The 14,569-nt window shown below is 38.9% G+C and overlaps 1 protein-coding gene across 1 annotated transcript in view; it reads right to left on the bottom strand.

The window, feature by feature from the left end:
* Nucleotides 1–1,162: 1,162 nt before the first annotated feature.
* Nucleotides 1,163–14,569, bottom strand: part of LOC136884959 (intermembrane lipid transfer protein VPS13A) — a 263,969-nt gene continuing 250,562 nt past the window's right edge. Inside the window, exons 63-65 of the mRNA XM_068230153.1 lie at nucleotides 10,044–10,189; nucleotides 9,136–9,262; nucleotides 1,163–8,781 (exon numbers count right to left, since the gene is read on the bottom strand). Coding sequence (XP_068086254.1) covers nucleotides 8,629–8,781; nucleotides 9,136–9,262; nucleotides 10,044–10,189 — 426 coding nt within the window. The 3' untranslated portion in view covers nucleotides 1,163–8,628. The remainder of the gene's footprint in view (nucleotides 8,782–9,135; nucleotides 9,263–10,043; nucleotides 10,190–14,569) is intronic.

The following is a 14,569-nucleotide window of genomic DNA, read 5'->3' as shown; positions in this document are numbered from 1 at the left end:
TCATTTAATTTCCAACACTATCTGATAAAACAAAAATCCCCACCACCCCCCACTGATAGGGGTAATAATTTATTTGTGGAATGACTTTTATGCCTTCTTTTTTGCTAACATGCTCCACAAAAATATTTAGTAATATCCATGGACCTTTGCAATGGAGTACATCCAATATTCAAGGTAAGTAATTAATATTCAATGAACTATTGGGCAAGAAAGAAGGCCGAAAATTTTTTATTCCGCATGGTTCTAGCTGACCCATTCACAAAGAAGAAGAAGAAGAAGAAGAAGAAGAAGAAGAAGAAGATGATGATGATGACATACATATGCATGTTTATAGCTAGTGTTCAATAATTCTGGACAAGTTTTAATTTGCCATATTTTCAATCCGCATACAGACATAAGACGCTTCTGCCAGCGTAGGGCTAATCTTTTTTCGAAAATCTGTGGCTGGCACGGATTAACTATCCCTTTTTCACTGCCTCCAGCTATCATATCGCCGTCTGTAGAGCACAAGGTGTCTCGCTTTACCTAGAACAACAGCATACTAATCGGGGTCTTACAACACTCTGCTTTGGTTGTTAGCATGCAGTCCACTGAGGCTAAATTCAATACAAAAAGAAATGGTTCCAACATAACAAATAAATAATTTCCAGATTCTCATGGCTCAGTCTGTCTTTTTATTTATTTTTTAACAAATATTCCCCCCAAAAGTCCCCTAATGGAAATCAACACATGAAGGGTTTCTTTAATTATTAAATTATAGGTATTTTTTATTGACAACTCCTGAAATTTCATGTGTGATAAAATTTGATTTTTTTACAAATAAGCCCCATGGGAAACACAAGGCGTAGCTTAATATTTATGGTTACAGAATAAGAGAAGTATTTGCTCACTACAAGTGGATCAGGTCCTAGTTAAGTTACAATATCATACATGAATACATACACCTGGTGATGAGATTGTTACAGTTTTACCAATAAAGCTATGTACAACTATTTACTGGAAAATCAATTAATGTGGAAAGGTATTACAAAACTAATTTATACATGTAGACATTGTAGATATTTTACAAAAGAAAGGAAGGGTGCAAGAACCACAACAGTCTATTTTGGGCAAACTTTCTACCTTTTAATATTATTTTATTCTCTTGGCCTTTAATTTGGTGTAAAAACAATGTAGGTCTGTTTGTTATTCGCTAAGTTATGTACGGAAAAGAGTTACCTCACCTTTATGTACGGTGAAAGAATCAGACAAGTCTACAGTGGTTTGGAGGTACCTGTTTAATGCTCCAAAATAGTTCTGCTCACTGCTACTGACAGATGTAGAATATTGAATATTAGTACACCTAGTTATTGGGGTATGTAGATGCACACCTATGTTTTGAGTGAAGTACAGAGCATTATTTTTATTGAAGTTGCAAGCATGCTCAATTGTTATTTGCATAATGCTCTGTGCCAACAAGAACCCTTGTGGGTGGGGACAGTGCAATATCTCGTGCCTCTCATAAGAGGTGACTAAAAAGGAACCCAGGGGCTCTTAACTTGAGAGTGTGACCTTTAGCTGAGTCCTGTAATTGCTTCCACTTACTTGTGCCAGGCTCCTCACTTTCATCTATTCTATCCAACCTCTCTTGGTCAATTCTTGTTTATTTCTGACCCCAGCCGTATTAGAATTTTGAAGTCTAGGTAAAATTACCAACAAGCAATAATTTACTACAGCAAGGGTTTTAGTTCCACCGTGTCAATACCAAATTGTTTTACAAACTACTGTATTATATAATATAAATTTTCAATACAGTATATCAAGTAAATGATATTACCTAAGTCTTGGGACTAGTTTCAGCCACTTTGTGGCCATCTTCAGCCAAATAAACATTAAACAAATCATGTGATAACTAATACATATGTATACCAGACAAAGACAATGTTTCAGGAATATTTATAAGATTAAACTATATACAATAATAAAAATTAAGGTTATGATCTTCTTGTCACAATATGATGTCTTTAAGTTCCTCCTGGTTCCTGCTTCCTCTGGCAAGTGCTTGTTCCACATCAGACATTAGAGGTGAGTCTCATAAATAATTTTTCTCCTTTTTAATATATTTTCTGTATATTTATTCATTCCTAATTCTGGCTATCATTTCCAGACTTACTTCTTTCACTGAGGTCCTAAATTAACTTAAAGACATCATACATTGTGACAAGAAGATCATAACCTTAATTTTTGTTATTATATATGGTTTAATGTTATAATTACTCCTCAAACATTGTCTTTGTCTGGTATACATATGTATTAGTTATTACATGATTTTTATTTTTATTTTATTTGGCTGAAGATGGCCACTAAGTGGCTGAAACTAGTCCCAAGACTTATGTAATATCATTTACTTGATATACTGTATTGAAAAGGTGGTCCGACTCGTTGGCAGAATGGTCAGCGTACTGGCCTTCAGTTCAGAGGGTCCCAGGTTCAATTTCCGGCCGGGTCGGGGATTTTAACCTTCATTGGTTAATTCCAATAGCCCGGGGGCTGGGTGTTTGTGCTGTCCCCAACATCCCTGCAACTCACACACCACACATAACACTATCCACCACCACAATAACACGCAGTGTCCTACAAATGGCAGATGCCGCCCACCCTCATTGGAGGGTCTGCCTTATAAGGGCTGCACTCAGCTAGAAATGGCCACACGAAATTATTATTATTATTATTATTATTATTATTATTATTATTATTATTATTGAAATAATTTATTCTTATAATTGCACTTCGATACTGAACAAAAATGAAATTTATAGCTTATAACTGTATTATATACAAATATGTACAAATGGGACTAGTTTTGACCCGACAGTTGGGTCATCATCAGCCGTTAAACTTAACCTAGAACCAAAATGGAAAAGCATATAATATGATTTTATATATATGGTACATTCTGAATTATTGTTGTTGGTCAACTGTAAACATATTCAAAAACATATTGGTGAAACATCAGCTGTTGATATGGCTATGAAACATGAATTGAAATACAATCGTGGCATCTGTACATCCAAAGAGACACATTCTAACAGTCAAATTTTAAATAATAGTACCTACATTGCTTGTGGGACTCTCTAGCATATTTGAGATAAAATTGCTTATATATTGGTATGATATCCAATAATTAGAAGCCTCTGTGGCTCAGGTGGCAGCGCACCAGCCTCTCACCGCTGGGTTCCGTGGTTCAAATCCCGGCCACTCTATGTGAGATTTGTGCTGGACAAAGGTGAGGTGGGACAGGTTTTTCTCCGGGTACTCCGATTTCCCCCGTCATATTTCATTCCAGCAACACTCTCCACTATCATTTCATTCCATCTGTCATTCATTAATCATTGCCCTAGAGGAGTGCGACAGGCTTCGGCAGCCGACACAATTCCCGTCCTCACCGCTAGATGGGGGCTTCATTCATTCCATCCTGACCCGGTCGCATGACTGGAAACAGGCTGTGAATTTTCATTCATTCATTCAATAATTAAATCTGCATGAAGCGAGACTGAATCAGAAATAGTTTGAAGTTATTCTATAATATTGAAAATAGCCATAGTTGTATTGTAGAATCAGATATATTTTGCCCATTGTCGTCAATCCTGGGTTCAGCTGATTTGTTATAAAGTTAATTTGTAGGATATCATACCAACATATACAGTAACCAATTTTATCTCAGATATGCTAGTCTCCTACAAGCAATGTGCTATTATTTAAAATCTGAGTGTTAGAACGTGTCTCTTTGAATGTACATACGCCACGATTGTATTTTGATTCATGTTAACAGCTGATGTTTCACCAATATGTTCTCTGATATGTTACCATGTTTACAGTTGGCCAACAACAATAATTCAGAATGTATACATAACATCATATTATGTGCTTTTCCATTTTGTTTCTAGGTTAAGTTTAACGGCTGATGAAGACCCAACTGTCGGGTCAAAACTAGTCCCATTCGTACATACATGTATATAATATAGTAGTTTGTAAAACAATTCGGTAATGATTAGGTGAAATTAAAAACCCTTGCCACAGTCGTCTAATATCAATACTTTGAAAGCAATAGTATACATGTACACTCCATTAAAATTAGTGACTGTATTTCAGTTAATTCAAGATTTTTCTATTTCACTCTTTTTGCTCTCAAGAAAACTTGCATTTTGGGTTTGCATGGTTCTTGCACCAACCCCTTCATATTTTCTCATACAGTATGATTGTTACTACATTTTTAAAAAATTATTAACAATCTTTACACCAAATAGAAGGTTTGTACAAAATTAGAGATCTGTGACATTTTTCATCACATTCAGTAAATAAAAATGTTGTAGGTTTTAAGGGATTTGATTGACTCTTGTTTGGCCTGTATCGCTAGGTACAGTCATCATCTACGTTTAAAGTGTGTGATACATGACAAATTGCCTAAATTCTTTAAGTCTTCAGAAGAAACTAACATCTCAGCATTTTTAAGACAGTCATAGTTTCTTCTGAGGATGCACAGCAATGGTTTTCACAAAAAGTAAAGATATTAGGCAGTTTGCCTCACATTTCATTTGGCATAAGCTTATGATGATTATGATGCTTGTTGCCTAACATCGAAGGTCATCGGCCCCTAGGCATAAACTTAAAAGATAAACACATCTAAAACTGAATATTGAATTTTCATGACTGCATTGTAATCAAAGTGAGGAAAGCAACGGGAAACTACCTCACTCCTCATTTCCCTAGTACGCCTCTTCAGTGATGCCTAGGCCATCTATGACAGCTGATGGCAGAGCTGTTGAGGATCCCACCAGCGGCATCGCTGACGGACTAAACATACATACATTGTAATCGAAACTAACTTTCAACTTATTAGGTCGTATTACGTATATTTAGTACATGTAGAAGAGATTTTAAGTACAGACAAAAATGGCCAACTGGACACCAGTGAGATCCAAACCAACAACCTCCCGATTTTGCATCGGTTGCTCTATCAACTGAGGCTATGGTGGCCTAGGTCATCCTTGTTCTGTTGGAAAGGATCTAAGCTACTGCCATCACACCGTAGAGTGCATTCAAGTCGCCCGCTGTGGGCTAAGTCAATAAATATTGAATGTTCACGACCGCATTGTAATCAAAACTAACTTTCAACTTATTAGGTCGTATTAAGTATATTTAGTATGTGTAGAAGAGATGTTAAGTACAGAACAAAAATGGCCAACTGGACATCAGTGGGATCTGAACCCACAACCTCCTGATTTCACGTTGGTTGCTCTTCCAATTGAGCTATGGTGGCCTAGGTCATCCTTGTTCTGTTGGAAAGGATCTGAGCTACAGGTCTGGCACTACTGCCATCACACCATAGAGTGCGTTCAAGTCGCCCGTTGTGGGCCAAGTCAATGGATATTGAATCTTCACGACCGCATTGGTAACTGAAACTGAGTTTCAACCTATTAGGTCCTGTTACGTACGTTTAGTATGTGTAGAAGAGATGTTATGTATAGAATAAAAATGGCCAACCGGACACAAGTGGGATCCGAACCCACAACCTAGCACCATTCCCTGCCCACTCGCTGAAGCAGGAGCTCCATCTTTACGAATAAGGAGGCAGCAGTTACTCCTCATGTACCCTGCCAAAATTCGTGAAATGCCACTACATCCAAGCTATCAATGCATCTTTAGTACCCAATACTACCAAAGGTACCAAGAGCCCGTGATCGTTAAGGCGCTGAAGTCTAAACGGTCTGACGTGGTTAGCCAGTTCGAGTTCCGTTGGTCGAAAAAAGTTTCACCATCAGAATGTTGGCCGGCAGGGTAGGGGAGGTGGCGGTATACAACATCTAATCATTAGATTGCGTGCCAAAAGCCTGGATTAAATTCCAAACCTCTCCACAGTGCTCATATGGAGTGAGAGCATATGACGATGTTGATGGTAATTCGTCCGTTGGATGGGGATGTTAAGCCTTGAGCAGACTCCTTGATGCTATTCGACAGGAGCAGGCTGTGTGCCGGCACCGGGTTTCACCCTCTCCTTACTATCATATATATCACGTCATTCATTTCATCTCATTAACTCCTCTGATGAGGCTGACATCAGGAAGGGCATCTGGTCATTAAAAAAACCCGCCACAACAGATTCATCTCACCTCATACCCGACCCCGTAGAGAAACAGGATAAGGGTTGGACAAACAACAAACTACCAGAGGTACCAAGACTAGCCGAATGCCACACGGCCAGTCAGGTTTCGAATTGATAACTTTTGTCATGAATTAAATATAAATATCGGTCTTGAACAGAATTTTAGTGGGGTACCTCCGCGACCTGATATATGACTAGATATACTCCGTGGACCCAAGGAGAACACGAACTCCTCCGTTTATCAGAGGTATTTTCAGGACTTCGTTCACCAGCATCCGGCTGCGAGACATATCTTCACGGATGGTTCTATGATCAGAGAAAATGTTGGTTGCTCTTTTGTCACCAATGATATAAGCATGAAGATCTCGCTTCCTAGTGTATGTAGTGTGTATACTGTAGAGTTTTACATCTAGAAGCTCTGTAGTTTGCACTGGGTGACAAAAGAAACCATTTTCTCATGTGCACCGACCCGTTAAGTTCTCTGCAGTCTATTGGAACCTGTTTCTCGCAACACCCACTGGTGCAGCAGATTCATGACCTTCTAGCCAGGAAGTGATGCTGGCACCAGAATCACTCTCATTTGGCTTCCAAGCCACGTTGGGGTTGCGGGAAATACTTGCAGATGAAGCTGCAAAGGTAGTGGTACCTTTACCTCCAAGACCTATTAATGTACCTGTTAAAGATATTTGTTCTCAGCTACGTAAAACCATCTTGGTCCTGGGAATCGGTGTGGCTAGCTATCCAAATTCGCAACAAGCTGAGAGCAATTAAGGAGACAATTACCGTGTGGCGGTCCTCTTTCTGCCCGTCACAGAAAGAGGCCGTAGTATTGTGTAGGCTGAGGGTAGGTCACAGATGATCTACGTACTCTTCTAAAGTGGAAAGACCAGTGTGTTCTTGTGGTGCCAACTTCACACCGTGGCCCAATCCTCACAAAGGGCGCCAATCTCTCTAGCCTAAGACGGAGCCTCGACCTGCAGGAAACACTCGAATACACATTAGCTGATAATGCGACTACTGCTGATCTCATCATCCGCTTTATGTGCGACAGTGGATTAATTGAGGGTATGCAAATTGCAAGTGTTCTGTTACTCAGGGAACTCAAGTTCCCTTTTGATTCGTTAGTGATTTTTCAGATTAATTCAATACTTTTTGTTTTATTTTATACTTCATTTTGAAATTCCATTATTGAATAAATAATTTTGTTTTATTTGTTCAGAGAGGATGATTACGTAAGTGTACGTTCTCTTAAAACAATAATCTCAACCACCACCACGATGAAAAAACAACTGAAGTATTCTACCTGGTGAACCCTTAGTGTTCACAAATCAATCCACAGCTCCACTGACTAGACAGCGTGAAAGTTCAGGTACGTATGCCAAGGTTTCTGAGTCCTAGGGAGTCTTTAATTTTCAAGCCCTTTGTAGTTCCTTTGCCAACACCTTTGAAGCACTGTAACTCTTCCTTCTTTTCCTCTTCTGGTTACAATTAAGAGGGGATGCTTGCCCAGTTGTACTTTCTATTAAAACAATAATAACCATCACCACTACAGGAGACAAGGACAAACATGGAAAAATTAAATTATGAGGACAATCTCAACATCTTCAAAAAAATTCAGTCTTTGCATAGATGGGCTCTCTCCTCATCAGTTTCTTCTCAGCCACCAATGAGCTTGTTTCTGCTTCCAGCTTCATCAGCAGGGTAGGCTTCAACACTCATTGAGGGGATATCTTGACAGATCTATGTGGGAAGTGTAGGATAAGACAAAAGTTGAAAAAAGAAAAAGAAAAACCAGGAAAAGGGAACAGACACAAAGATAAAGATGTAACTACTGTAGGATTATGCTCAATAGCTTCAGAATAATTTTCTCTTTTCCATATCATAAAAATGTAGTAACTTCAATGACAATTCTAAAACATATTCAATATTACACAAAAATGTGTTTCATGGTAAGACCAGACAGATGACATGTCTCACATTTTACCTGCTATAATTTAAATGTTCTGAAGTGTTGGACAATTTATGTTATCTACAGTTGGGGAGAAGAAACCACACACCACACCATGGTGCTGCAGACTTGACAGGCCTCAGCCTACATATGCAGTCAGTGTGACGAATTCTTTCAGTCATTATTCTTGGCTTTCTAGATCATGGCTGCTATCTCACCATCAGACAGTTACTACATTTTTTTTTTTTTAAAGGTAAATTAAGTAGACCTCAAATGAGCTCTAAGTTCTAGGTAAAAATCCCTGACCAGGCTGAGAATGGAACCCAGGGCCTGCAGGTAAGAGACAGGTTTGTCACCCCTAGACTGTGGATCCTACTGTCAAGCTTCATGAAACAGGATGCTGTGTATGAAATTAAAGCCGAGTCTTTCAGGTTGCAATTTCCTTATCGTGTAGTGGATACCCAATCATAGAACCTAACAACCAACAACTATAATCACTCCCAAACCACCAGGTGTCTATTTACATCAGTAGGAAGATTTAGAGATTTGCATCACAGTCTGTGGGACACGGCTTGTCCTCCATACTCAGGATCATCACTGTCTCAATCTTGTTCTGAAGCCACTGGAGCACAACGGGGTCTTCGGACTCGATATACCTCTCGTCTCCCGAAAAGAAGTTCAGACTCTCATCCTGCAAAAAATGAAAGATCCATTTCAGTACACAGATATAAATGCTGAATGCTGTTAGACATTACAGTCTTACTGGATGTAACGTATCCATGATAGGAAAACAAAGCTCAGTCAGTGTGAGAACCAAGTGTCTAGCTCACAAAACTAGTGCATCCTCAAAAGAATCTTCAGCTTAATTCAGTAATTGCTAGTTTTGGCTAGTAGCTAATCTGGCATTACTTGGTTTTTCAGGACCCAGTGGTCAAAACTTCAGTTATCAAGGATGAAAGCTCAAAGCTAAGGCACTGAGCCATGTAGAAGGCAGATATATAAATAACACGCCTACATTACACCACCAGGGATGAATGAAACTCACCTGTCGTACTTTGAACATGAGTTTGCCATCTGATAGGTGGGGAACCCCCATGATGTCATCCACTCGAACAACCCATTCAACATCCCAAACTCCCCAGAGTCGACATTTCTCCACCAAGAAAACGTGTCTGAAAAAAAGAATTGGAAGATACACATGGCAATATCTCATCTTCTGAAATTGTGGTTACATATGGAATAGAAAAGAAATAGGTACCAGTACTAGGGATAGGAAAGGCATAAGAGCACACAAAGAGTAAACACAACAATGGTCCAGTGAGAAAGACATATATAATACACATAAGGATAAGAACTCCACATTTCCATCACAGGGCAGTTTATTAATAAATAATAAATACCTTTACCAGTAATACATCTAATGAAACTAACAATTTCATAAGAGGCAAATTGTAATATATATTTTATTTTCATCATATTTTATTTTGAAATGGTTGAACTGCAATTCACGGTTCTTCACAAATTTTTAACAAAATTAAATTATAAATTTAGTTTAATTTTATATTTTTCATTAATTTATACATTTATATGAAATTTAAATATAGCAATAGTTATTATTTCAGTGATTATGAATTTATTTGGCACTTCTGTAAAAAAAAAAAAAAAAAAAAAAAAAAAAAAAAAAAAAAAAAAAAAAAAAAGGAACTGTGTGTACCGTATGGGTTCATGTAGTTGCAAAATGTAATATAAACCTAATTATCTGAGTTATCGTAATTTGATAATATTTCAGTGCTGAAAAATCTCCTTCATTGGTAGTAATGGCACAATTCTACGTTCGTTGGAAGCGTTGCGAAAACATTTTGAGCGACTTTAATACAATACCTTAAATCTACATAATTACCAGATCTTGCATTTTTGAACATTATTTAAGAAACATCAGTTTTTTAGACTTACTGGAGTGTTATCAGCACCGTTGATTTTGCTTCTTTGTTTAGTGATGCATGTGCCCAGTAGATATCTGTGTCTGAGTAATGTCCTTTACTCAGGGTGTTCAAGAGATGCATCCCTGTAGCTTGGTATGTCGAGAAGGGCTTCAAACCCTGCACAGAAGGAAGAACATGGAAATACATTTTTCTTCAGATATAACCGACTTGAAAGTAACTAAAATGGAGGACGAGGAGGTAGCGGCAATTGGGAATTAGAAGTAGAGGGACAAAAAAAATGAACACACAACAGAAAATACCCAGGTTTGTGGGATGTAGCAGGACAGGGGGGCGGATTACATAAAAACTGAAAACAAAAGCTTCAAAATGGTAAGCCTTTTATGCTGTCTGAGTCAATTTCGACAGAGAGGTAAAGGCTGACAGTTTACCAGCTTAAGTGCAGTATTAATAGTTTTTTTAGATTCTGTTACAATACTATACAATAAAACTTTCACCAAAGGTAAAATATTACACAAGTATTACAATTAAATAGAAGTAAATATAATTTAGTATTTGACTACACACTAAGAAACTAATGGACGCTAAAGAGACTTCCCGACTGACGAATGCGTTACATAAAATTAGCTTCATGGTCCGTATCGCACTTCAATAGATTCACAACTAAGTATTTATTTATTTTCCACCTAGTCGATACAATTGTATTTGTATTGTATTTGTGCGTATACAATTGTATCGACTAGGTGGAAAATAAATAAATAGTTGTGAATCTGACGAATGCGTGGCAAGCGGGTGAACCACACCTCAGTGTCCATAACCCTGGTAAAGAAATATACCCCTACTACCCTTCCTCACAGCACATGCAACATGTCCACTACTTGCTGTGGAGTTATACAAATGGTTTAACGACATTTTGTGCATATTTCCGCTGAATATTTTTCTAATAATTAAAGAAAATAAAAAATTAATTAGCTTATAAAATAACAGGGCTTGTACAAATTGCTTATTTTAATAGTTCACCGGGCGAGTTAGTCGTGCGCGTAGAGGCGCGCGGCTGTGAGCTTGCATCCGGGAGATAGTAGGTTCGAATCCCACTATCGGCAGCCCTGAAAATGGTTTTCCGTGGTTTCCCATTTCCACACCAGGCAAATGCTGGGGCTGTACCTTAATTAAGGCCATGGCCGCTTCCTTCCAACTCCTAGGCCCATCCCATCGTCGCCATAAGACCTATCTGTGTCGGTGCGACGTAAAGCCCCTAGCAAAAAAAAAAAAAAAAAAAAAAAAAAAAAAAAAAAAAAATAGTTCCTAGTTTCAGCCAGCTAAAATGGAATAAAAATGTAATGTTTTCTCCACAAAGTGGTGGGGGGACAAGGGGGGCAATCGCTACTGCTTGTAAAGCCAGAGTTGGCAAGCCCTGTGTAGCATATATTGTGGTGATATGTGAGCCATGGCATGTTGGATTTCTAACCTCTTTTCAGATGCAAGTAACTGAGCGGAGTAGCCACACAGGTTAACGCACTACCGCTATGGAGCCAAGCTCTGCATTTGGGAGGTGAATGGGTTCGAACTCCACCATTGGCTGTCCTGAGAATGGATCTCTGTGGTTTCCCATTTTCACTTCCAGATGAATGCCAAGACGGTTCCCATTCTTCCAGATTCCTTCTACCTCCTTACCCAATATCATTCACCCAATTCATTTCATTTTCATTAGCTCCTCAACTGAGGCTGGCATCAGGAAGCACATCCAGCAATAAAAAATATCAACTCTTCTAACCCCTGACCTCATATCATGGAGCAGAACTATGAGGTAGACATACAGATGCAATTAACCAGGTGAAAGTCAAGGGAAAACTTTACCGACTGACTATTTCACCTGGGAATCATCTGTTAGAACTGGGGAAGACGATAAGAAATATCACATCCAATGATGAAACTGAGAAACCAGCCAGCTGCTGGCTTCCAACTATCCTTTGCCACATGGAAATTTCTCAGCCAACTGCACAGCGGTGTACTGAGTTATAAATCAAACCTTTCCATGCACTGCCAATGTCTTCTGTTAAGCAGGATCTCACTAGAGTCTGCTCTCGTGACAACCTTCTTTCAACCAGTGACAAAAAGTATACATTGCAGGATACTGGGGGGAACCCTTTGAAGCACTACATTTGGATTCATCTCAGCAAAAACAGTATCCCAGGTGCATAAGAAACTACCAAACATATTCCAATTCTGAAAAACTGGATCAATGAGGTCTCAAAATTGGTGGTTTCAAGGAGAAACCACAATGCAGTACAGGAATGTATCACGTGTCAGATTATAACGCTATTACCATCGTTATGTATTTGATTTTACACATATTAAAAAAATACTGTGTGTTTATTGTTGCTGTTATGGCTCTTGTTAGCTCCACTTAATTATTACTGTTTTGTTGCAAATAATGAAACCCAAAAACATAAATCAGCCTCATCCTGATGTATTTGTAATGAACTTCAACTCTGGGGTGAAAGTTACTTATGGGGATCATTGTAAGTACCTAGGTGTTAATATAAGGAAAGATCTTCATTTGGGTAATCACATAAATGGGATTGTAAATGCACATGGTTATGAGGGTGTTTAAGGGGTTGTAGTAAGGATGTCAAGGAGAGGGCATATAAATCACTGGTAAGACCCCAACTAGAGTATGGTTCCATTGTATGGGAGCTTCACCAGGATTACTTGATTCAAGAACTGGAAAAAATACAAAGAAAACCAGCTCGATTTGTTCTGGGTGATTTCCGACAAAAGAGTAGCGTTACAAAAATGTTGCAAAGTTTGGGTTGGGAAGACATGGGAGAAAGAAGACAAATTACTCGACTAAGTGGTATGTTCTGAGCTATCAGTGGAGAGATGACGTGGAATGACATTAGTAGATGAATAAGTTTGAGTGGTGTCTTTAAAAGTAGGAAAGATCACATTATGCAGATAAAGTTGGAATTCATGAGGACAAATTGGGGCAAATATTCGTTTATAGGAAGAGAAGTTAGGGATTGGAATAACTTACCAAGGGAGATGTTCAATACATTTCCAATTTCTTTGAAATCATGCAGGGAAAGGCTACAAAAACAACAGATAGTGAATCTGCCACCTGGGTGACTGATGATTGATGCTTGGTGTAATTTGCAAGAGAGCAGTTCTTGGCCTCATAGAGACAAAGTGCAACTGCATGCATACTGCAAGCCCACCAGCTGCAGTGTGGACTGTTTCTTGTGCTACACTGAAGAATAATATGCTTTCTGGCAGCCATATTGCATGAAATATAAACATACACTTATTTTTTTTTACAATTTGCTGTACAACACACCGACACAGATAAGTCTTTTGGCGACGATGGGACAGGAAAGAGCTAGGAGTAGCAAAGAAGCGGCCATGGCCTTAAGTAATGTACTGCCCCAGCATTTGCCTGGTGTGAAAATGGAAAACCACAGAAAACCATATTCAGGGTTGCTGACAGTGGGGCTTTTTATTTTTAAAATTTATTTTTGCTAGTTGTTTTACGTCGCACTGACACAGATAGGTCTTACGGCGATGATGGGACAGGAAAGGGCTAGGAGTGGGAAGGAAGCGGCCGTCGCCTTAATTAAGGTACAGCCCCAGCATTTGCCTGGTGTGAAAATGGGAAACCACGGAAAACCATTTTCAGGGCTGCCGACAGTGGGGTTCGAACCTACTATCTCCCGAATACTGGATACTGGCCGCACTTAAGCGACTGCAGCTATCAAGCTCGGTCTTTTTATTATTACAAACATCTATCTTCATAGTGGTTTTGCACTGAAACCACTTACACATGATTGTATTGATACTAGCATTAGTCACACACTAATACTCCTGCCACCGGGCGAGTTGGCCGTGCGTGTAGAGGCGCGCGGCTGTGAGCTTGCATCCGGGAGATAGTAGGTTCGAATCCCACTATCGGCAGCCCTGAAAATGGTTTTCCGTGGTTTCCCATTTTCACACCAGGCAAATGCTGGGGCTGTACCTTAATTAAGGCCACGGCCGCTTCCTTCCAACTCCTAGGCCTTTCCTATCCCATCGTCGCCATAAGACCTATCTGTGTCGGTGCGACGTAAAGCCCCTAGCAAAAAAAAAAAAAAAACTCCTGCCATATGAATCTGTTCTAGAGTTACTATAACTGACAATCAAAACAATGAAACTCACCTGAAGTTGTTATATTACAAAAGAACAAGAATAATACCATGAGTGCTTTTATTATTCAACAAATTTTTCACAGACTACCAATGATTATACAGTATTTGGAAATAAAAAATGAAATATGAGTTTCCCCACTATTGGCAATGATCAGTGAAAGCAGTGAGATGGCTATGAGGTGAAAACACTGTACAGGTTGTGCAAAAACTGACACTTAAATGATGATTACTCCTTGTGACCACTATGCCGGACAAGGAAATGTAATGCAGGAGGTAATTATCTGGTTGCACTTCCCCTTAAAACAATAATCACCACCTTGTCAGCCTCTAGAGGAATATTGTTTCAACATCACCTTGT

The sequence above is a fragment of the Anabrus simplex genome, chromosome 13 (assembly GCF_040414725.1).
Source record: "Anabrus simplex isolate iqAnaSimp1 chromosome 13, ASM4041472v1, whole genome shotgun sequence".
Lineage (NCBI taxonomy): Eukaryota > Metazoa > Arthropoda > Insecta > Orthoptera > Tettigoniidae > Anabrus > Anabrus simplex.
This window is presented reverse-complemented; position numbering and strand designations above follow the sequence as displayed.